The 26,270-nt window shown below is 42.7% G+C and overlaps 1 protein-coding gene across 2 annotated transcripts in view; it reads right to left on the bottom strand.

Annotated features, from left to right (window-relative positions):
- Window positions 1-15,937, bottom strand: part of rgs19 (regulator of G protein signaling 19) — a 41,098-nt gene extending 25,161 nt beyond the window's left edge. The window contains exons 1-2 of one of the 2 annotated variants that reach the window (XM_084016234.1): window positions 15,712-15,937; window positions 2,337-2,447 (exon numbers count right to left, since the gene is read on the bottom strand). In XM_084016234.1, the coding sequence (XP_083872360.1) occupies window positions 2,337-2,351 (15 nt within the window). In that variant the 5' untranslated portion in view covers window positions 2,352-2,447; window positions 15,712-15,937. The remainder of the gene's footprint in view (window positions 1-2,336; window positions 2,448-15,711) is intronic. The other variant, XM_084016233.1, reaches the window with a different exon arrangement.
- Window positions 15,938-26,270: the final 10,333 nt, after the last annotated feature.

The following is a 26,270-nucleotide window of genomic DNA, read 5'->3' as shown; positions in this document are numbered from 1 at the left end:
CCTTAGAGTCCAGTCTAGACTTGTCAACGTCTCTCTCTTTCACAAGAATACCAAACTTTACAAATCTGACTATGTATCCCTGAAGCTACATCAATGATCCAGCCAACCATGAGATAGGAATGTCCCTCCACAGCTCTGCCTTGTCTTAATCCTTATTCTTCTTTGCAAAATGTAATACTTTAGCAAACCTTGTAACGCTGCCATCATATGAATAAGGGGAATACTGGAACTTTTATTTTGTTTTTCCACTCCTGGCACTGGGGAGATGCATATTGAACCAACATATAAGTAAATATCCGACTGGACTAAAATTGGCTTAAAAAAAAACCTTGTTCAGGTCATACTAGCTCAATAAATATGCAAGGATGCAAGTTTGATGTTGAGTTCTGAGACGATCCAATATCAATTTCTCCCTTCCGACACCGATTCAGATACCTGAACTTTCCAAAGTGTAGTCATTTATTCAAGTTTCATACATTTGAACACGTTAACATTTAATCATTTACCTTTTTACTGAATAGACCAATGAACAATTCATAATGTAAGTTCCATGTTAGCTGTTAGCTTGTTTATGTAGCCAAGGCAATTTCTTCAAAAGATAGCATCCTCAGGGAAAGAAATATGGTGCACAAGTGTTCAACCACAGGTGTGTAGTACTAGTTTGCACATGTGCAGTTCCAAACGGGTAGGATGTACGGATCAGGTGGCGAGTGACATGTGTTGTTGCTCCTGTGTGGTGTAAATGAGCTGATAAATCCTATCGCATGATATTGGATCGGTGCATAGACTTTCACACTTGCTGACACCCAGTCTAACATTTTAGGATGTAATGGAGGCAACTCTAGCTGAGAATGGCCTGATATTTCTATTATCAACATTAGCCAGTTCCCTTGCTAAGAGATAGGCGACATTTCCCAGTGAAACAAAGAAATTAGGGATGCAAACAATTAATCGATTATCGATTAATTGTCGATAAGAAATTACTCGATTAAAATAAATGAATTGCAATTAATTGCGTTTTGAACCCGTAATTCCCCGCCAGTCCACGTGAGGGCGCGCTTGACGCCAAACGTACTTGACGCACATTCGCGAACACAAGCGAAGCAGGGCTCTGACGACAACAACAAGACAAAACGAGAAGTGGGAGCAGTGTTTCCCACACGACGAGACTATGGCGCACTGCCGTAGTCTAATTTCGGCCGCCATAGTCTCGGTGTTCGCCCAAAATTATTTTATCAAGGCAAATGGACTTAACTAGCGGCTCTAATAATAGGCCTAAACAGCAGGCCAGCAGTGCTTATTATAAGGGGAAATCCTCGCGGCTGGTTTGGCTCATCAACGTTCTGTTTTCCCCCGTTGCCATGGCAAGGCGTCCCCCGCGCCGACCCCCCCTCAGCTGGCGAGTTTGACGGCGCGTATAGCCCCGTTCACATACGTCGCTACTCGCCCGTCACTCGCTTTCTCGCTGAATTCTACTCGCTGGCAAAAAAAACTCACTGCCGCCGACGGCTAGTTTCAAGCGGCAACTCTCTGTGGAACTCTCTGTTGACGGCAACTGTCAATCATCTCTATTCTACCTTGTGATTGGTACGCGCTTGGTACTCACTTCACTCGCATCGCAGAAAGTTACATTATTTTCTCTCCGTCCCCGCCCACATCGCATCGCCTGTCCTGGCCACATTCCGCTAGAACACATTCACATTCATTGACAGTTGTCGCTCAGAGATGGGCGAGTGGTGACGTATTTGAACGGGGCTTTAGTCAAAACCAAAACACCAAGGAAGGCTGAGGAATAGTCACCCACTTATATTAATAATAATAATAATAATAATAATAATAATAGTCATAATAAACGAATAGTTTAAAGGCTCAGCACTGTGTTTTAGTCATTTATGTTTTCATCTTTTCTTGAATGCTTGAAAACTTGAAAACTCCTCAACCCCATTTAGTATGTCAACATTTGGATCGGAACCAGCCGTTTGTAAGAAGGAAACGATATGTCATATTTTGGTCTCAAAATTCCCCTAATTGATGCATTAAAATGAAATTATTCAAAATATGATTTGCATTTTTCTTTATATCATAAGGAAGATAGAATTTGATGTTACGTATGCAGTAGATAGAACCTATTCTGAGGGAAATTCAGCTTCTCAGAAGAATTGCCACTTATCAATTAATCGATCATCGATCGATAAGATGAAACAACTATCGATTAATGAATTACTCAATAATTTGCATCCCTAAAAGAAATCAATCGAAACATAAAGAGATAATAGAGAAATATGCAAGAAAAGGAATCTAGAAGACAGAGAGAGGAAAAGTTGCAGTTGGTTTACCAGTATGTCCGTCATGTCGGGAGGGCGGCCAGTTGGTTAGTGTACGAGTCGTCAGCGATGTTAGCAGGCCGGACACATACATGTCATCCCCCCTTCTGCCTCGGACCTCTCCTTTATGAACAAACACATGCACATACACACACACACACACACACACGCATGCATCCATGCGAATGAGCCCAAAACAAGCATCCACAAGCACAATACAATTCAACACAAAAACATAAACAGTCATCCGTGAATATGTGTGAAATTGTACGACAACATGAAGCCATGAACCAAAAACACAATTTACACGCATGTAAAAGCACACCCGGGATTTAATAACCACAAAATGCACCAAAAATCCAGAGGTAGGTGCATTAATCCATAAAAACATAGATGTATACAAGCGATATCGCACACATACGCACACACACACAAACACACACAGGAGAGAGGGGGGGAAAAGCCATAGTAAGTGTGTGTTCTAATTCAAACATTTTTTTAAATCTGAACCAAGTTTTAATTCCCGAAAAGCTCAGTGATAGAAAAAGTGAATCAGTGTGTGTTTCCGTGAACTTCTCTTATGCAAACATTCTGGGGAGGTTTTAACAAGATGATGGAATCAAGACAGAAAGTCTTCTGTTGGCACATCATGGTTGGCCACTGCTACTTCCCTTAAAAGATGGCGTGTCACATTCACATATGAAAAATCCTTTAACCAAATCATTAACATTAACATTGAATATGGTGCATCCCTTTAATAGCATCAGTGTTGATACTGACTTTATTCGGTAGTGTGGGTACCACCCATGATGTCATTATGAATGTCTGTATTTGAATTTCATTAACTCACTTTTAGCTGTCAACTCAGTTTCTCATCCTTGGCCTTGTGTTGCTTCATGTTACAATGATTCCAATGAGTTCTACGTAGTGAGGTATACAGAGTGTGTGGGATGGGGGCACTTGTATCTGGTCAGTACTGGGGAGTTGAGTAGGGATGCTCAGATCAGCATTTTTGGGGGCCGACCCGATCATCGATCACAGGAATCATAAATCTGCAGATACCGATACCGATCAGAGATCACAGAATGGATGGGAGAATAATAATACTAATTCTCAATGTCCTGTATTTATAATCAAGTTCACTTTAATCGATAGGCAGTCCCTCTCATTATCGCTCAGTGTTCAACGCGGTTCTCCCCCGCTATCGAGCCGTTTTATGACTGAAAATACTGTTGATGACTGTGTAGGACACAGGGTCGGGCTTGGGCTTTTCTGATCTGCACTTTGAGGGCCCACCGATCAACCTGTTTAGGGTCCATATCGGCCGATAACGATCGGCGGCCGATCGATCGGAGCATCCCTAGAGTTGAGGTATCATATCTGGAGAAGAAAAGTTGCATCAATGCATCCCTTACAACACCAACAACTGCTGAACCAACATAGAGCTTAGCACCACTGAATATTAGGGGTTGTGACTAACAACTGTTTTGATGGTTGTATCATTGAAAAGAATAATCGACTACCACGATTATTAATTGTACTAGGTAGGCTAATTTAGCTTCTTTTTTTTTCTGACCGACTCTCGATAACTGGTGATTAACCATCAACCGACAAGATTAGTGTTTTGCATGCTGGGGTGCTGTGCTTTAAAGGGACAGTTCGGAATTTTGGACATAAGACCTATTTTCCAACTCAGCCGGTACGAGACGTCTGGAGACGTTTTCAAGACATTTCATTCAGTTTCATTCAGCGCAAGTCAATGGTTCTAGTTAGCATGGCATTAAAAACAGTCTTGCCCACGCCACAGTGCACCCGAGGCAATTAAAACACTAGACTGTCGATGTACATATAAATGGTAAATGGCCTCATTTATATAGCGCTTTTGTCCAAAGCGCTTTACAGTAATGACTGACATTCACCCATTCATACACACATTCACACACCGACGGCGGAGTCAACCACGCAGGGCCAGCTCGTCAGGAGCAATTGGGGTGAGGTGTCTTGCTCAGGGACACCAGGCACTCAGCTAGGAGGAGCCGGGAATCGAACCGGCAATCTTGCGGTTACCAGCCAACCCGCTCTACCTCCTGAGCTAAACCTCCCACATACATATCTGTATCTACATATCTGTGTTGATAGAATAATATTTGAAACAAAACTAACCTTGCATCGCAAGTTAGTTGTGAAGTAACCACAACACTGCAACAGAGAAGCGCGTGACAGAAGCCCGGTGGGACACAGTAGCCTTTAGTCGGCCCTTATGCCCCCAAGGCTGTCTGAAAAGCGCTTGGACCTCACGCAAACACGGGGCAGCACACGGCCCGCAAACCCACAATTACGCACCGCGAACCCGCAGTTCCGCTCCGTCCGTAGAACCGTAAACCCTCGGACACGTTGCGGGGGATTCCCTCCTGGCATCACCAGTCTCCGTTTGTTCGGTCCCGGTTCTCAGCTCCAGCGGGGGCTATCTCAGTCTCCACAGACGCTCGTTCACGTTCTGCCCTTCCCTCTCGCGCAATTCTTCCTCTGTATATTCAGGCTCGTACAGGTACGGTTGGGTTTGGGTGGAAAAAAACTCATCAGAGATTTCAAAAGTTTCAGTATATTCTCCAAAAGTGGCCATTTCCTTGAGATTGAAGAAACTAGCACTGCAGGTTACTCTGCGTCTGTAGCAATGACAGCAGGTAAACAAACTATTATAGAACCGGTAACTTATAAGTGCTAGGTGATATCAGTCCGCCGCTGCCATAGCCTACTAGGAAGTATGACACGCTGCTGCTGCTGCTGCTGAGACATAAATCCTTAAAAATGCAAGGTTGGTTTTATTTCAAACATTCTATCAACACAGATGTACATCGATAGTCTGCCGTTACAATTGATTTGCCTCGGGTGCACTGAGGAGTCGGTATGAGTGTTTTTAATGCCATGCTAACTAGAACCATTGACTTGCGCTAGCCATAGCACAAGCAAACTCGGCAACTAGCAGAACTGAATGAAATGTCTTGAAAACGTCTCCAGACGTCTCGAACACACCGGCTGAGTTGGAAAATAGGTCTTATGTCCAAAATTCCAAACTATCCCTTTAAGTGCCATAACAACCTGTCCGAGCAAACTAGGGACACAACTTTTTCAGTCCTGAGTCACTGGCAATGAATTTGATCATCAATTTTTGTTGACTACGTTCATTATTTGTTGCACCGCCTAATGGATAATGGACAAAAGCAGGGTTTAACCATCAACGAATATTGCAAAAACGTAGGGTAAAATACTACTGAAGACTGGATCAAACCAGGACTAAATAACCACAAAATATTACACCAGGTCAGGGCTTAAACACCAGAGAAAACTGGACCAAACCAAGAACCATTTGGTTCGGTATATGAACTCAGGGCCATTTGTGAAGTGAGTGTGGTTCATTTGGGCTGGTGTGAAAGCTGTCAATCAAACCTGTGGGCAGACCAGATAAGCAAACCCAGACCGCCTGAAGAAGGCTTTCAAGCTGACTTTGGTGTGGTTTGCTTATGGTGGGAAAGCAAACGAGCAGGAAACCACAGGATTTTATGGTAACAGATATGTAGCATGATTTCAAAAGTTAAAATACTAAGCAAGCATTCTTGATATTTATTTAAGTGTGGGTGATTTTCCCCTAACATGCTGTAGATTTGTAGTTGAATAATCAGTATTAATACTTTGAATCAAAGAACATAGTCTACATCAAAAGCATTGCTATACAAACTAATTCCATTCACCAGTATTTTACTTCCTGATTTGTGTCCTGATAACCCAGGTTGACAATGTCCAATCAACAAATTACATGTCAGTCTTCATAACTTCATGATAACTCCTCGTGGTTAATTTGTAAAAAGTCAGTGTGAACTAAAAATGTTCAATGAAAAAAACTATGTTAAACTAAAGTATAGTTGTGAAAACACCCTAAAACAAATTTTCAAACAAAACAGGGCTTTACATTATAAAATAATGGACACATTCAAGGCTAGTTAGCAACTTGAATCCCAGATTGAAAGTATAAGGCAGGAGCAGTGTTTTTTTCAATCACAATTAGTTTCAATGAGGAAAGCTGATGCTGAGAATCAATTTTGGAGAAACAGGAATGACTAATTTAGTTTGGCCTCCAACCTCATAACTACGGCAGTCAAACAACACTTCAAAAGCCGAGATGAACTGTTACTGTTAAAAATATACACAAGTTCAGATTACTATCCCTATAAACAAAGTAAGACTGCAAAGTAAGACTGAGCTTATAACTAGTGGACACTTATGTCATGGCGCCATATGTTATTTATTTTCTCCTCATCTCTCTTCACTCTACTCTGGTGACCAACTGGAAACCCTGAATACGCTGAATGTGAATTTTAAAGACTTCATCCAGAAATCCTCATGCCTAAGACCACATTGGCACTCCCCAGTAGAAGTGAAACTTTTTTTTAAGAGAGAGAGAGAGAGAGAGAGAGAGAGAGAGAGAGGGAGGCGTGACATACCACAGAAGTCCCTGATTGGAATCGAACCAGGAACATTAAATTACCAAGATTTTGAGGCAGTGACTACATGACATCAGGATAACGTATTAAATGCAATACTTGAACGGATGATCAACGATTGTTTTATTTCAACACTGTTATTGGGGCAATTTTAATAACTTACTATCAGAAGTTAGATATTATGAGGATAACCTTATATCATGCCCGCCCGCTGAGCCACAGCACAAATTAATTTAGAATCCTTAATTACATGGATGTGACACCCTGCATCTATGCTCTCTAAATGCTTGCTCAATGAAACTATGCTCTGCGCTCCATAAGATTGTGTGCTAGGGCTGAACGATATATCGTTATCATATCGTTATCTAGATAAGAACATTCAAGATATTAATATCGAAAAAGCAACGATATAAACGATATAGATTTCCCCCGCGCTCGCCCTGCATGTAAAGCTCTGGCAGTCACAATAAAATTAATTTTTACGATTGCCCTTGAATGCACCGCTATGGCCAGCCAACCACAAACCTTATTTCATGCTTGCTGTGGATCGACGAAGCCAACCAATGACGAACATACGAGGGCGGGACTCCCGCCTTAGGGTGGGGCAGACGGAGATAAGACGCAGACGCAACATACACAGTGGGGAAATCCAAAAGAAAGTTGACAAGTGAGACGAGTGCGGAAGATAATGCGGCCAGTAGCGGTGCCGAATCTGATTTGGTGCCAAAACATTAATCATCCTCCATTATTTGGAGGTATTTTGGATTTCATAAGATGAACCAGAGCGGGGTGTTGTGCAGGTCGTGTTTGGCGAAAATTGCACCGAGTGTATTGCAATGCGTTCAGTAGCGTTACACCGTATGAGTCGGCGTCGACCAGACATAAAGACATTACATACGCTATAACATACCACATTGCAAAAGACATGGTACCCGTGTACACAGTCTAAAATGTTTGATTTTTTTATTTATTTGATTGGTGACTTTATGTTAATGTTGATGACTGGCAGTGAGTTATCATCAATAAAACTGCAGTTTCCACATTCTTTTGTATTATGATGTTTTTATTTTTCTGAAAAATATTTGGTTTTCACCGAACCCGTAGTCATATCGTATCATATCGATATCGATATCTCTGGCATGAATATCGAGATATGAAATTTTGTCCATATCGTTCAGCCCTATTGTGTGCACATTATGGATGGGGCTGTATCAAATGGTATGTCACTGTGCTTGTGTTACTCATGGTGCTATTTGATTGCTGCAACACCACCTCAGTCAATACAAATTCACGCCTCTGTTTGTGATTTTTTGACCGCAGTGAAAATGTTGTTTTTGAAAGGCTAAACGTCAATAAATATGAATCGAATTGAAGCAGAATAATTTGTTAGATAACCTTTTGTGGATTTTGGAAATGTTTTAATAGAAGAGATTTTGCTATTAAATAGATTTAAATATCATCATTATTTTTAATACAATGTTCACACTCGCTTAACATTAAAAAAACATTTAAAAAAATATGAAAGGTTCTATTATTTAAAAGCCGCTGTCCCCTGGCAATTGGGTCGATCCTGCCGAAGGGAATTTTATAGGCCAATTCATAAAGAAACTAATAAGCACATGAATCGTTATTGAAACTAGTTTGAGCCATACATTCCTGCAGCTTGCTTTTCAAGTGGTCTACAGGAACTCAGGAACTGCGTCACTTCTTCTAACTATGTCGACTGTGGTGACTTTTTGTTGAGTGACGAGTGATTAATAGAATGACAAGGTCCATCATGGGCTGAAAAAACTCTCTGACCTCTTGATGCAATCCTTTCAAAATCAAACTAAAAATAAGGAGCCTGGACAAACAAAAGGGTTTCATCTGACATCAGTGATGACATGGGAATGCTATTTTTGTGTGGATTTTATTGACTCGAAACATCAAACCAACAACACCGAGTGACCGCCTGATGATGAAGACATACAAATCGGTAAATGGCAACCTCAGACACACACACACACACACACACACCATTCAATGTAGACAGAAAGACAGAAACAAACAAAGAGAGACAAACTGAAAAGTGGGAGACAGAAATAGTGAAACAGCGAGAGAGGGAGAGAGAGAGAGAGACGCAGGAAGAGAAGGCGATGACCAACTTAAAAAAGAGGAAGTAAGCAACAGACACAATGAAGAAAGACTGAGGAAGAGGAAGCGTGTACCAACTGGCAACAAGAAGAAGGAAAAACTGTGAGACTCCTGATGGGGTTTAAGTCAGCATAGAGGTGGTGCGTTTCTTAATCTCATGGTTGGGACTCTCTACCCCAAATTTGGTAGAGATTTCTATTTCTGAGAGAGGATACTGTTGATCCTGTTTTCCATGGTAAGGCAACATACAACTCCTGCTGTTGGAAAATGCCCACCAAAAATGGGATCATATAGTGGAGGAATGTGGATGCCTCTGATTTTTAGATCTTTTCACACTAAATGTGTTTAAAGCTGTTTAATCAAACTTCAGCTGGGTTTGTTCAGTCACGCAGGAAATCGAACCTTAACGAAGCACCTACAAACAATTCTCACTTCTCTTTCAAGAGGATTTTTTTGTGTGTAATTCGAAACTGACTGGAGAAAGGACCTCTAAACACAAAGATTTGTGAGGATAAAAGGAGATTGGGGTTTGATAGCCAGCACCAAATAGAAAACAGAGGAGAGATCCTGCTTACAAAAACTGTCTGATACATCCTTCTACCTTTATTTTTTTACTTTAAAAGCACCTTCCTGTGCAAGACTTTCACCCTACGCTGTCCAGTATGATTGAAAAGACATTTACGAAACAGTGACGAGACCGAAAGGAAGGACTAGCTGTAAAATACCATTTCTGCTCAATTTTAGTAAACATTAACGCAACACACTAATTTCTGCTTTTGTGTCTCTTCCTCCTAAATATGCTTAATCAGAAGTGACACATTAAATGGTCATGAATAAGAAACTTTTATTAGGCCCCAAAAAAATATTAAACGTTCTAGTTAGGGATGCAAATTATCGAGTAATTCATTAATCGATAGTTGTTTCATCTTATCGATCGATGATCGATTAATTGATAAGCGGCAATTCTTCTGAGAAGCTGAATTTCCCTCTGAATAGGTTCTATCTACTGTATACGTAACATAAAATGCTATCTTCCTTATGATATAAAGAAAAATGCTAATTATATTTTGAATAATTTCATTTTAATGCATCAATTTGGTGAATTTTGAGAACCAAAATATGACATATCAATTACTGACCAATTTCTTCCAAACTGCTGGTACTGATACAAATGTTGACATACTAAATGGGGTTGAGGAGTTTAAGCATTCAAGAAAAGATGAAAACAAAAATGACTAAAACACAGTGCTGAGCCTTTAAACTATTAGTTTATTATGACTATTATTATTATTATTATTATTATTATTAATATAAGTGGGTGAATATTCCTCAGCCTTCCTTGGTGTTTTGGTTTTGACCCCGTTTACATACGTCGCCACTCGCCCATCTCTGAGCGACAGCTGTCAATGAATGTGAATGTGTTCTAGCGGAATGTGGTCAGGACAGGCGATGCGATGTGGGCGGGGACGGAGAGAAAATAATGTAACTTTCTGCGATGCGAGTGAAGCGAGTACCAATCGAGATGTAGAATAGAGATGATTGACAGTTGACGTCAACAGAGGAGTTCCACAGAGTTGCCGCTGGAACTCGCCGTTGGCGGCAGTGATTTTTTTTTGCCAGCGAGTAGAATTCAGCGAGAAAGCGAGTGACGGGCGAGTAGCGACGTATGTGAACGGGGCTATATGCGCTGTCAAACTCGCACATGTGAGGGAGGGTAGGCGCGGGAGATGCCTTGCCATGGCGACGGGGGAAAACAGAACGTTGATGAGCCAAACCAGCCGCGAGGAATTCCCATTATAATAAGCGCTGCTGCCCTCCTGTTTAGGCCCATCATTAGAGCCGGTGCGCCATAGTCTCGTCAATGTGTGGGAAACACTGCTGTCAGGGTCCCGCTTCTCGGTTGTCTTGTTGTTGTTGTCGTCAGAGCCCTGCTTTGCTTGTGTTCGCGCATGTGCGTCAAGTACGTCTGGCGTCAAGCGTGCTCTCACGTGGACAGGCGGGGAATTACTGGTTCAAACGCAATTAATTGCAATTAATTTATTTTAATCGAGTAATTTGTTATCGACAATTAATCGATAATCGATGTTTGCATCCCTAGTTCTAGTGTACACTGTGCTAAACAAGATAACGTATAGACTGTAACTGGACTGCCCTAGGAATAGCATGTAGGAACCTCATAGCGTCAGTTTATACATAAACATACCATCAAGTACAACAAGGTCACTATGAGCTCACAAACCGCAAAGACACTGTAGGGAGATTAAAGAACTCTCACAGTGATATCTTTGTCTTAACTGGTCCAAAAGTCAGCTGGTGGAGCTTTTTAAATGTGTCATTGAATCTGCCCGGAACAAACTAGGGCCTGGGTTGAATTGTCTGTGTAATATGGTTAGAGCAAGGCTATAACCCTGTCAGAGTTTATGGTTTTGTTACAAAGTAAAAAATGTATGCAAACAGCATCTACTGTAAAATGTCACTATTTATTTGAAAATAGCCTGTGGCATTGCTATAGAGCTCAATGTATTTTCTAAGATTCCCAAAGGGGTTTCATGTGTCAAAATCGCATCCAATGTCAAGTCTATCTAAATATTAGGGCTGGGTATTGTTTAGAATCTCACGATTCGATTTGATTTCGATTCGTTGGGTCACGATTCGATTCAATATCAATTCAATTTGATATTGATTGAAATGCTTCGATATCGATTCAGTATCAAGTAGAAATACACAAGTAAGAGTACCAGATCATTTTTTTGAAATAATTTATTTAGTTTCATGCCTTATGAACAGCCGTGGTATAACTCATGGCATGATAAAACAGAACATTGCTTAAACACTGAACTACAGTGCATGTAACGGGTTCACACCGGCCGCGGAAGCTATGGTAGTAGACAGTAGTAGTGCAGATATACCGTTGAAATGCACATATTTGTTTATCTACTCTTCACATTTATTAAATGTATTTTCTCTTCCTGTTTCCCAGTGCGAGTTGAGATACACAAATATGATCGCATTTGTCAATCGCGGTATTTTATTTTGAAAATTGCTTTTATTTAGAAAATTGACCGGATTGTCTCGTGTCTCTTTGTGTGATTTCCTGCCAGAACTGACGCGTTCGCTCGCGGCACGCGCAAAAAATAGAGCAGACACCGAAATGCTTCACGGCGCGGCCTATTCGCGGCACTCCGTGTCTGGTGTGAACTACACTATCGCTTAACAAGGGCGCCGAAAGGAAGCGGGCTACCCTCCGCGCCTATTCGCGGCGCTTCCGTGGCCGGTGTGAACGCTGTACTCACTCCGGTCGCCATATTGTAATAGTTTGGTCTAGTGCGGCCCCCGTCCGTACAGCGCAAATCACACGAGGGTGTCGGTCACAGCGCCCCCACTGGCCAGGGGCTTGAATCGATTCAGAAAATGGCTGAATCGATATTGAATTGCGGGGAAAAGAATCGCAATGCATTGCTGAATCGATATTTTTACCCATCCCTACTAAATATGCTGGATAAAAAATCTGCTGCAGATAATAAAATAAAAATATCAATGGTTCAGCACTTGGTGACTAACAATTTGTCACCGGTAGCCAATACAAAAAAATTCTAGAGCTGAAACGATTGTATATTTGTTACCAAACTGTCATGGTAAGCTGGTCATTGTTCGTTGCAAGGAGCTGAACGCAGAATGCACAGTCTGACCTTTGACGCAAGTAATCAACAACCACAGATCACAAGCACCCAGACACAATTAGCCGTACGCCATTTGCAATATATGTATGCTGAGGTGAGGGCAACAACTGAACTGATGTATGATTGATGGATCATAATTGGCTATCAGTAGAGAAAAGGGTTAGTGATTGTTATATCCCATTTTAGGGACCTACTGAATAGGGCTATTAACAAATATTCAACAATATTATACAATATTCAAATATCGAATGAATCGATTGTGGGGTACCAAGTGCCCCGCATGACTTGAAATGTAACGTTGGGGAAAGCAGAACAATGGTGAAACGGGCGACAGACTAAAGTTCCGCTCACGCTGTTTGTTTAACTCCTTTCTGTGAACTATGAATTTCATTTTTATCTAGAGCATTTGCTACAGAAACTTAGCCTTCGCCATACTCCTAACTAGGGTTGGGCATCGAGATCCGGTTCCAAATAGGAACCGGATCCTAACCTCCGGTTCCGGAACCGTTAAGAAGCTGTTGGAATTGCGATTCTTTTTTTTTTTGGTTCTTAAACGTCCGCACTAGTTTGTTTGTTTTACTCCGCTCGCACTAGTTTGTTTGTATTACTCCGCCCGGCGTGCGGAGACTCCGCGATAGAACGATCAGTAACGAGTAGTCTAACGCGCTACTATTGCCAAACCAGTAGTCAGATTAAAGTTACTTATCCAAATACACGGCGCGTTACTATTTTTGTCAGTAAAAAAAAAGATCTGCTTTCTTCGTGCGTCTCGGTGGTGACGTATGTTAGCCGACCCCTTCACGGACGGTCGCGTGTAGTCGGCTTTACCGGCAGAAACGTAAACAATGGAGGGGGAGAGATACGCATTTTCCACCTGGAAATACAAGCATTATTTCGACTTCATCTCAGCAAAAGATGGCAACATAAAGGTTTGTTGTACACTCTGTGTTAACAACAAAGTGTTGTCTACTTTCAAGAATACAACGTCAAACTTGAAAAAACATTTAGAGTCACAGCATGGCACAACCACATTAAAAGAGCCGGTCCCGCCCGGTGACGGTGAAAAGGCGCAGCGTGTGAATAAACAAGACGAGTTCTCGATTTCACGGAGCTCCTGCTAACTCAGTCTGTGCTGAAATGCGAACGGAGTCTCTCTTGAGTGTTTAGTGGAGAAATGTCTCGCTGCTTGCTGGCCCCGCCCCCTCCCTTCATCATCACGCCGCTCATACTTGAGGACTGTGTTCATCCTTTCCATAAAAAACACTCCTTGCTGCTCTAATGCTGGTTCAATATTCATAAAATGTTCATTCATGATGTTACTGCCATTACAATATGCAAACAATTATTTAAGTTAAGTGAAGTCAAGAGTACTACTTTTCAAAGTAACTGTGGCAACACTGGACCTGTTGACCTGCACCTCAAAGAATCGGAATCGAGAATCGTTTAGAACAGGAATCGAAACAGAGGATCGGAATCGGGATCGGAATCGGTAAAATCCAAACGATGCCCAACCCTACTCCTAACTGCTGCTCCGGCGATACGGTCTATCTCATATGGTAATTAGTCTCGAACCTTTTCGGTACAGAGAGTTCGGTTCGGTTTCAAAATCCCAAACAGCTGTTTGTGTCCGCTAATTGCGCACATGGAACAGAAACTCTGGAGCGCGAGTTTTACCCGGAAAGTTCTGGCAATGCACCAGTGGTAACAATAAAAACATAACCCGATGACACCGTTTATAAAGTTTTTGCGTTGCTCCAAAACACCGCAACAGTGTCTCTTTTTACAAAGCGACCCGGCTTTGCGGAACCAGAGAGGCCGTTACACTGGCTTTGTCTTGCATATTTACATGACACTTCAACCGCAAGCAAAGGTGGTGTGCATCATATACATGTTGATCCATACAATGGTGGCCTCGTTCAAGCAACTACCAGCTTTTTATCTTCTTTGGATGAAGGCTTCTCAGCTTGTTAAATGCTCCAGTGGCGCGTCGCCTAGTAACATGTCTTCAAAACGTCATTACTAATGCAATACAAGTTGGATTTAGTGTTGTGACGCTGTCGGCGCATGCTGCTGATGTTTTTAATATTCCAGAACATGCCATACAAACAAATGCCAGTTCAACCGGTTTGCATAAATCAAACCAGCTTTGCCCCGTACACCGAACCGGATCGGTGAAACCGGACAACTCCAGTCTCCGCTACAATTTTAATTTTACCAGAGAAGAATTGTATCAAACTGAATTAGCTAAAAAAAATCAAGCTGGAATAGCTCCCTTCCATTTTTGAATGTAGGCCTACAGGTTTAAGCCCAGTCTAGTCAAAGTGTGCAGACAATTTACGGAAACAAAAAATGTTGCAAATGTTTTACTAAGATTTAACTTCAATGAATGAAGTTTGATACAAAATTGAAGTGTCGTGCATGCTTGTTTGCATTGCTGACCTGTGTTACGACTGAACCCGTTCTTCCCTACGAACCATGCCTCGGAGGCTTCACAGTTACGAACATTAAGCTAACAGTCAGTTCTCTGTTGATTTTCTCCTCAAACTCACCTACAGGACTTGAAGAATGTACTTAAAGAACATACAGAAAAGAAGAAAATTAAAATAAACGAATACATACATTTGAGCCCTTTCTAAGTTTAATACTAATGAGCAGCTAGTGTTTTCTTCCTTTTTTATGTAAAACAAAAAAAAAGAAACAAACAAACAGCTAAGCTACTGAGCACGGGACTGAAACACCCCTGCTGGTGTCATTAAGAAACACGTTTAAAATAACCAGAAAAAAAACGAAAAGAAGACAAGACATGGGTTCGCTCGACTATTTCTCCTCCTCCTCCCCCCACCAAAAAAACATTGCATGTCTGCTTACAGTTCTTAAGAGAAGGTATCAAGGAGTTAAGAAAGGAAATGAGGAAGGGAGGGAAGGAATCACGGAGAACGACCTTTTCCTGAACACCGCGGAGCGAGGAAAAGCCCCACCGCTGACTGAAGACGAGGGAAGGGGGAATTGAACTGGAAGCAGCACCCCTCCCCTCCCCGCGTTCATGCTCGCCTCTGCAGCCGATCAGATACTCACAATCTTGGCATTAATAAGGTCCGGAGGGTGGTATCCGCCGCGCTTTCGGAGGCACATCCGTGTGTTTTTTCTTGCCGTTCCGCACCGGAGGGGGGTGGGGTTGGTGCGTGAATTTTTTTTAATTTATTTTCCTAAATATCTTGCCGCCGCCGCTGTATCGGAAAAAGAATAAGAAGGAGTCCGCCTCCACCCCCTTCTGCTGCTTTCCTCCTGCTCGGGTTTTTCCCAGAGAGTGATAGAGGGACTGAAAGAAAGATTGTCTGTGTGTGTGTGTGTGTGTGTGTGTGTGCGTGTGCGTGTGCGTGTGCGTGTGCGTGCGCGCTCGCTCGCGCGCGCGTGTATGTGTGTGTGTGTGTGAGAGAGAGAGAGAGAGAGAGAGAGAGAGAGAGAGAGAGAGAGAGAGAGAGAGAGAGAGAGAGAGAGAGAGAGAGATCACCGCCCTGGCGGACAGAGACGGCAGAGCGCATGCGCGCATTCACACGTCCGTCCAAGAAGCAGGAGACCCAGGAGTTTTCTGTAATAAAACTTTATATACTATAAGCTACATATTAACTATTGTGTGTTGTAAATGTTGTTACACAGCTTAAAATATCGTTAATATATATATATATATATATATATAACACAAGGTTACATACATTACGTACACTTACATACACTTGGTCAAATGTGATAATACATATAGAAAGATCTAATAACTTAAGACAACATCACAATAAACTTCTATGTGTAGTGTTTAAATTGAGTCAACATTAGACTTCATATAATAATTTACTATTTTGCAAAGTTACACCTAATTAGACAACAAATTATGTGAACAATATCTTTAGTGTATTAATTCTTTGTCCACAGTATAATAATACAGATGCAGTTTGTTGAGAGATGCTGATGATGAAATGACAAGTACAGAAATCAAGTGACCACAGATAACAGTTTTCAGAATTGTCCTGCTTTGCATGCTGACCACAGATCGACATGGAGGATATTTATGGCTACAAATTCAAACCACAGGGCCTCTGACTCCTCTCCTCCCCCCGCTGATTTTTAGAGAAAGTTTTTTTGAGGCTGTTCAAAATTCTGCTACTCACATTCACAGCTGAATCTTCTTCACAGGACTTCTAATCTGCCAATAATGGGTCAACAGGGGGGGAAGAGTGAGTGAAGAAATAACACAGTTACCTAGAAAGGAGGTGAATAACAACACCGGGGGTCCTCTGTGAACTATGGTTCCTTCTTTTTCAGGAAGCATCAAACTCATGTTGAGAATGTACTGCCAATTATGCTTCCGATTATTGTGAATGGACTAAGAGCAACAGGAGGGGGCGCCATACACCAAGCACAGAGAGGGAGGGAGGAAGAGAGAGAGAGAGAGAGAGAGAGAGAGAGAGAGAGATGATGGGGGGTTCAGAGTCAAGCAATCAAATGGTCAAAACAAAGATTTGAGAATATTTAATTGTAGGCATTTGACCATCTAAATTTAATAAAGTAACTATCAATGATGATAAATACATTACACGTTCAGTTAATCCAGCTGTTCTCATTGGTAATTAAAGTTGTCAGCGACTTCTTCTCAGTGAAGCATTATACCTGAATATACCAAAAATGTGTCTTTTAAATTCTCAAAAAATGGTTTCATTCAAACCTACAAGTGATTTCTGCCAGGTCCATTGCACCTTACTGTATACTCTTATTTTTATAAATTTTTCATTCTCTTATAATTATTATCCCTGGATTTAAGGAACGTTTCTCCTCCTTTGAGTCAGGTGACTGGCTGACTGTAATATTGATGATCAGGTTTTGAGGTTTAAAGAAATAGCTGATTTTAAACATTGAAGGTAATCTGTTTTGTTTTGTAGTTTTTTTTTTCAGTTGAGCCTCCCCCTGCTCGAACACCGTTGCTGACACTGACTGGAATTGGCTTTAGTCTCCAGCACCATATGTTATCAGAGGTTAACCTTTGATCGGTTACACAGTTGTGAATCATATCTGGTGGCACAAACCTCCTCTGATATGTGAATGGGGTGTGACGTCTTATCAAAAGCATTTCCGATGTCAGCTGCTTGCGTGACATGAAAACATTCAAGGCTTTGGTGTATCGTAAATCGTAAATGTGAATACTTTCTTGCGTGATAATGTATCTAAAATGAGCTGAGATGATGCTAAAAAAAAATATGAAATAATCTAAAGCAGACACCTGTTGAATGTGCAGTTATTTCTGTCACCACAGGGTAGCTCACGTTGCATATCACGTTGCAGCTGTTTGAGGTTATGCAGGTGGCCTGCGTTTTTGCAGAGGGAGATTGACCAGCAGATGCAGTCAGGATGCTCCCTACGCTCCAAACAGTTAACGTGTCCTCACAGAACCTGAACCGAGAGCAGCTTTAGAACTGAATGATCCAGTCTGTCTCAAAATCAACATGATTTTCTTTCACATTACTCTGCATTAACGCCTGAGTGGGTTTGCTATCTTAAACTGTTTGTTTCCATTGCAGGAATTAGGGCTTGATTGTTTGTCTCAGTCTTTTTTTTCTACTGAATACTGTGTTTCATGTAAAGTTATTTCTCATCTCAACGGAGCATACAGAGAACTGGCAAATCAATAAAACAACACAATGCAGATGATTCTCAAATTGAATCACATGGAAACACAAACTAGCCAGAGTAAATCCATCCATTATCCTGTATTCAGGGTTGCGTGGGGGGGGGGGGACCAGTGTATAGACAGGTAACAAGTCTATCAGGGCTGACATGTAGAGACAGACAGGTAACCAGTCTATCACTGGGCTGACATGAAGAGACAGACAGGTAACCAGTCTATCACTGGGCTGACATGTAGAGACAGACAGGTAACCAATCTATCACTGACATGTAGAGACAGACAGGTAACCAGTCTATCACAGGGCTGACATGTAGAGACAGACAGGTAACCAGTCTATCACAGGGCTGACATGTAGAGACAGACAGGTAACCAGTCTATCACTGGGCTGACATGAAGAGACAGACAGGTAACCAGTCTATCACTGGGCTGACATGTAGAGACAGACAGGTAACCAATCTATCACTGACATGTAGAGACAGACAGGTAACCAGTCTATCACAGGGCTGACATGTAGAGACAGACAGGTAACCAGTCTATCACTGGGCTGACATGAAGAGACAGACAGGTAACCAGTCTATCACAGGGCTGACATGAAGAGACAGACAGGTAACCAGTCTATCACTGGGCTGACATGTAGAGACAGACAGGTAACCAATCTATCACTGACATGTAGAGACAGACAGGTAACCAGTCTATCACAGGGCTGACATGTAGAGACAGACAGGTAACCAGTCTATCACAGGGCTGACATGTAGAGACAGACAGGTAACCAGTCTATCACTGGGCTGACATGAAGAGACAGACAGGTAACCAGTCTATCACTGGGCTGACATGTAGAGACAGACAGGTAACCAATCTATCACTGACATGTAGAGACAGACAGGTAACCAGTCTATCACAGGGCTGACATGTAGAGACAGACAGGTAACCAGTCTATCACTGGGCTGACATGAAGAGACAGACAGGTAACCAGTCTATCACTGGGCTGACATGTAGAGACAGACAGGTAACCAATCTATCACTGACATGTAGAGACAGACAGGTAACCAGTCTATCACAGGGCTGACATGTAGAGACAGACAGGTAACCAGTCTATCACAGGGCTGACATGTAGAGACAGACAGGTAACCAGTCTATCACTGGGCTGACATGAAGAGACAGACAGGTAACCAGTCTATCACTGGGCTGACATGTAGAGACAGACAGGTAACCAATCTATCACTGACATGTAGAGACAGACAGGTAACCAGTCTATCACAGGGCTGACATGTAGAGACAGACAGGTAACCAGTCTATCACTGGGCTGACATGTAGAGACAGACAGGTCCATCCTGCATGTCTTTGGACTGTGGGAGGAAGCTGGAGAACCCGGAGAACCCGGAGAGAACCCACGCTTACACAGGGAGAAACATGCAAACTCCACACAGAAGGAACCCAGACCGGGGCTCGAACCCAGGACCTTCTCACTGTGAGGCGACAGTGCTAGCCAGAGTAAATGTATTACGTAAATTTAAAAAATGCCTGAAACACAACAATCCAATTCTAAGATCTATTTCCAGTACAGTATTCAGTTGTTTCTGGGACAAAAACAAATCAATGGTTCGTATTGAATAGGACAATGAAAGTATTGAATTATATTTGTATGAGGTAGAAAGGTGGAGCTTGAAATCTCATGTTTCATTTCCCTTCAGTCTCTGCTGGCAAACCAATGGGAGCACATGCTCTATTACTGGCTGTATCCATACCACCTAGGTCCATCCTAACATTGTCATGGCTTGTGTCGTGTTATGTTTCTTCAGTCATGTTGCCACAGTGAGCAACTAGCATATTGACTATGAACATATAGATTTTTTTCAGTGATAAACGAATGGAGTTAAGAGAGTTAGAGACGTAGAAAAGGAGGAGGAAAGGAGATCAGAGTGACAGAGACAATTTAAAAAAACCTAAAATGATATGTTGTTTATTCAATTACATTACAATAGACGAAATGTTCTTCTTTTTGCCTTATAATCATACAGAGTATTGAATTATTATTCATATATATATATATATATATATATATATAGACTGGCGACCTGTCCAGGGTGTACCCTGCCTTCGCCCAATGACAGCTGGGATCGGCTCCAGCCCCCCTGCGACCCTGAATACAGGATAAGCGGTGGATGGATGGATTGAAGTATTATTATGGGGCTTCTCTTTTTAGGACTCTTCAGGACTAAAAATGAGTCAATATATGTTGTTATGGTTTCAGAATGATAAGTCAGTTGGCGAAGGCATTAGATAAAAAAAAAAATAGGATGTCCGTGGGATCTTTTCTTTTTCCCAAATGACGTACAGATTTTTATGCATTTTAATATCAAACGTCTTGTAAAATAGCTACTGTAAAGAGTGTACTCTTCCACTGTTTTGCCAAAAGAGACTAGTTGGGAGAGAAGACAGGCTGAGACGGCATTTCTGCTCAAAGCAAGATCTGACTTTTAGGACTTGGTTATATCCACCAGGTGGCGATAGAGAGCAACAACATATGACATAATTCTGATCCTCTGATCCAGAGGAATATAATGAGAACGGTTCTCCATTTATATTACTTATAGCATAGAGCTCTTTAGTCATACTTAAATAATGACCAATATTTATACAATATACATTGTATGCATTGTAATATTTCACTACTTCAATGTTGTGGGGAGATTTATGTTATCAAATAGTGTTTTGAAGTAAAAGTCTCCATGTTGTAGCTATATGTTACATACTGAGTATACATTGCATTATAAATGTTGTATTTCAGTGTCTTTTAATCAGAAGTACAGTTCCAGTTGTAGATGAGAGTAGACATTTAGTTGCATCATTATCCATTGATGTTTTTTTTATTAATCATATTGATTATAATACTGCCTTCAAAATAATATTATATTATAAAAGGCAAGGATATAAGTCTTATTTTCCTTGGTCTCCATTTACTCAGGAATGGTAATAGAAATGTGTATAATAGATTTATTTTCCTCCACTTCTTACTTTTCAAAGGAGACCAGCAATATGCATATACCGGTACACCTTATGGGTGAGGAGCTATTCCTGGTTAATTTGGGGTATTTATTTCTGAGGGATATGAGTCAGGTCAAGCTGTCCCATTTTTATAAATACATGAAAAATAATGACCAGGATTTATCCAGAATAAATCCCTATGTGCAGGGTTTAATTATGAAGATAGGATACAAGTGATGTAATATGTTATTTGTAACTTGTTTATATTCTACAGATGCTGTTCGGGTCGCACAGACACACACACACACACACACACACACACACACACACACACACACACGCACACACTCTCACACTTACTTTAACATTTATCTCCACATGCATGTATACTCCTTCACTCCCCTCTGCTCCTCCAGTGTTCTTAATTACCTTTCTTACCTTAAGTATAGTGTATTTCTGTTGTTCCTGTTGTGGCACAACTTTATGCTGCAATCAGCAAGTCCCCTGTTCAGCTCGGATATAGATTGGAGTAAAGTAAACTGTAGATTGCTGATAATAGTTCATACTTGAAGCAGCCAAGTACACAATCTCACAGAGAGTGCAATAACATACAGATATAATGACTTACTCAACTGCAGTCTTGTGCATCCAATCAGACCCCAGGAATCAATATTTTCAGTGACATTCATTTAAATGTCACCAGCAGGAAAGTGGTCCCTAGCTTGTAATAACACACCCACAGGTCATTATCACCACCTCTGCAGCTCTACTTGCCCTTTTAAGATCATGGTCTCATTTTATGGCCTTTTTACTGTATGGTTGAGGTCTCAGGGCTGCACGGTGGCGTAGCACTGTTGCCTCACAGCCAGAGGGTCCCAGTTTCGATCCCCGGTTTGGGTTCCTTCTGTGTGGAGTTTGCATGTTCTCCCCGTGTGAGCGTGGGTTCTCTCCGGGTTCTCTGGCTTCCTCCCACAGTCCAAAGACATGCAGGATGGACCTGTCTGTCTCTACATGTCAGCTGTGATAAACTGGTTACCTGTGTGTCTCTACATGTCAGCCCTGTGATAGACTGGTTACCTGTCTGTCTCTACAAGTCAGCCCTGTGATAGACTGGTTACCTGTCTGTCTCTTCATGTCAGCCCTGTGATAGACTGGTTACCTGTCTGTCTCTACATGTCAGCCCTGTGATAGACTGGTTACCTGTCTGTCTCTACAAGTCAGCCCTGTGATAGACTGGTCACCTGTCTGTCTCTACATGTCCTGTGATAGACTGGTCACCTGTCTGTCTCTACATGTCTTGTGATAGACTGGTTACCTGTCTGTCTCTACATGTCCTGTGATAGACTGGTTACCTGTCTGTCTCTACATGTCCTGTGATAGACTGGTTACCTGTCTGTCTCTACATGTCAGCCCTGTGATAGACTGGTTACCTGTCTGTCTCTACATGTCAGCTGTGATAAACTGGTTACCTGTCTGTCTTTACATGTCAGCCCTGTGATAGACTGGTTACCTGTCTGTCTCTACATGTCAGCCCTGTGATAGACTGGTTACCTGTCTGTCTCTTCATGTCAGCCCTGTGATAGACTGGTTGCCTGTCTGTCTCTACATGTCAGCCCTGTGATAGACTGGTTACCTGTCTGTCTCTACATGTCAGCCCTGTGATAGACTGGTTACCTGTCTGTCTCTACATGTCAGCCCTGTGATAGACTGGTTACCTGTCTGTCTCTACATGTCAGCTGTGATAAACTGGTTACCTGTCTGTCTCTACATGTCAGCCCTGTGATAGACTGGTTACCTGTCTGTCTCTACATGTCAGCCCTGTGATAGACTGGTTACCTGTCTGTCTCTACATGTCAGCCCTGTGATAGACTGGTTACCTGTCTGTCTCTACATGTAAGCCCTGATAGACTGGTTACCTGTCTGTCTCTTCATGTCAGCCCTGATAGACTGGTTACCTGTCTGTCTCTTCGTGTCAGCCCTGATAGACTGGTTACCTGTCTGTCTCTTCATGTCAGCCCTGATAGACTGGTTACCTGTCTGTCTCTACATGTCAGCCCTGTGATAGACTGGTTACCTGTCTGTCTCTACAAGTCAGCCCTGTGATAGACTGGTTACCTGTCTGTCTCTACATGTCAGCCCTGTGATAGACTGGTTACCTGTCTGTCTCTACATGTCCTGTGATAGACTGGTTACCTGTCTGTCTCTACATGTCAGCCCTGTGATAGACTGGTTACCTGTCTGTCTCTACATGTCAGCTGTGATAAACTGGTTACCTGTCTGTCTCTACATGTCAGCCCTGTGATAGACTGGTTACCTGTCTGTCTCTACATGTCAGCCCTGTGATAGACTGGTTACCTGTCTGTCTCTACATGTAAGCCCTGATAGACTGGTTACCTGTCTGTCTCTTCATGTCAGCCCTGATAGACTGGTTACCTGTCTGTCTCTTCATGTCAGCCCTGATAGACTGGTTACCTGTCTGTCTCTTCATGTCAGCCCTGATAGACTGGTTACCTGTTAGTCTCTTCATGTCAGCCCTGTGATAGACTGGCGTCCTGTCCAGGGTGTACCCTGCCTTAACCCAATGTCAGCTGGGATCGGCTCCAGACCCCCCACAACCCTGAATACAGGATAAGCGGTAGACGATGGATGGATGGTTCAGGTCTCAGCACTATCGTCATTCATCATATCTCATTTCCATCCGCAGCAGGCTACTATTTTTCCATGAACTAGCTCTGCTAAGCCCATAGTGTGCTTCCTGCCCAACACCAAACAACAGAGAAACAAAGTTAGCTCGTAGCTGGTGAAGAAAGTAAAAGTAGAAGATGTGAAGCTTTGCTGCCCCCTAGTGGCAAACATACATTAAAAACTGAACACAACGTTGCTCTTAAAACTTTGTAATAACATTCAATGGGCATTGCATGAAAAAAATCACTTTAGTGCTTGTGCACATACATTTTGGTATCAGGAGTGCCTGCCAACCCACAAACTGTGTAATAGGATAACAAAAAAATAATCTTTTCGTGGGCCTAGAGCCATTCAGATTTGGCTCCCCTTCATATGTTCCATGCAGACTCATTAGAATGCATTCAAGGAGAATATGAATATACTTTAAATGTCATCTGTGCTACCTTAATACAGTAGGGAGAGAGAGAGAGAGAGAGAGAGAGAGAGAGAGAGAGAGAGAGAGAGAGAGAGAGAGAGAGCAGATGTGAACAAGGGGTTGCTTGTGGATCAGGGGCAGATACAGCTACAGGTACAGATACAGGGACATGGACAGATACAGGGACAGCCATCCAAAAAGCATATAGGAATCATGGCTGCAATATATAGGGCCTAAAGATGATCCAGCAGAGAGCCAATGGGGACAGGTGTACAGGTGTGCAGGTGACACATTGTGACGTCATGCACACAAACATACTGTCGTCAGTTCTTGCGCAGGCATGACAATGCATGTACTGTACAAACAGTCCTCTGTATTGATATATATACAGACACAGCCATGCACAGTAGACACAGAAGGGCCCACACTCACAGATATTCATCTTAAATGCAGCTTTACATAAGTTGTCTTTTGATGAAAGAGCTGTAGAACTCTCCTCACACACGATACTCTTTGATTCTCAGTCTGAATTCATGCAAAGCCAATGTAAAGTCTGTAAAGTTTAGAGTCAATTTCACTTTAAACTGGAGCATAATACTCAATGAAGACTATGCTGTATTGAAGACATGAAACTAGATATTGAGACCATCAATTCATGTTTATGAAGTTAATAAATCACGTGAGAAATAGGCTCAGTCTCTCATCTGCATTTTTTTCGACCAGTGGAGTGGGCTGTAATAGAACACAATTTCTGTAATTGCTGTCATTGCATTATTTTTCTTGCATTATCTTTCATTTTATTATATACATCCATCCATCCATTGTCTTCCGCTTATCCGGGACCGGGTCGCGGGGGCAGCTGCCTGAGCAGGGACGCCCAGACTTCTCTCTCCCCGGACACTTCCCCTAGCTCCTCCAGGAGGACCCCAAGGCGTTCCCAGGCCAGCCGGGTGACATAGTCACTCCAGCGTGTCCTGGGTCTTCCTCGGGGTCTCCTCCCGGTGGGGCATGCCTGGAACACCTCCCGAGGGAGGCGTCCAGGGGACATCCGATACAGATGCCCAAGCCACCTCAACTGGCTCCTCTCGATGTGGAGGAGCAGCGGCTCTACTCCGAGCTCCTCCCGTGTGACGGAGCTCCTCACCCTATCTCTAAGGGAGCGCACCCCCACCCTGCGGAGGAAGCTCATTTCGGCCGCTTGTATCCGGGATCTTATTCTTTCGGTCATGACCCAAAGTTCATGACCATAGGTGAGGGTAGGAACGTAGATTGACCGGTAAATCGAGAGCTTCGCCTTTCGGCTCAGCTCTCTCTTCACCACGACGGACCGATACAACGACCGCATTACTGCAGCCGCTGCACCAATCCGCCTGTCAATCTCACGTTCCATCCTTCCCTCACTCGTGAACAAGACCCCAAGATACTTAAACTCCTCCACTTGAGGCAGGAACTCCCCCCCGACCTGGAGGGAGCAAGCCACCTTTTTCCGGTCGAGAACCATGGCCTCAGATTTGGAGGTGCTAATCCTCATCCCGGCTGCTTCACACTTGGCTGCAAACCGCCCAAGGACATGTTGGAGGTCCTGGCTCGAAGGAGCCAACAAGACCACATTGTCCGCAAAGAGCCGGTGACAAAGGGCAGCCCTGCCGGAGTCCAAACATGCACCTGGAACAGGTCTGACTTACTGCCGGCAATGCGAACCAAGCTCCTTCTCCGGTCATACAGGGACCGAACAGCCCTTAGCAGAGGGCCCCCGACCCCGTACTCCCAAAGTACCTCCCACAGAATGCCACGAGGGACACGGTCGAATGCCTTCTCCAAGTCAACAAAACACATGTGGACTGGTTGGGCAAACTCCCATGAACCCTCGAGCAC

This window comes from Eutrigla gurnardus, assembly GCF_963514095.1.
Source record: "Eutrigla gurnardus genome assembly, chromosome: 8".
Classification (NCBI taxonomy): Eukaryota; Metazoa; Chordata; class Actinopteri; order Perciformes; family Triglidae; genus Eutrigla; species Eutrigla gurnardus.
This window is presented reverse-complemented; position numbering and strand designations above follow the sequence as displayed.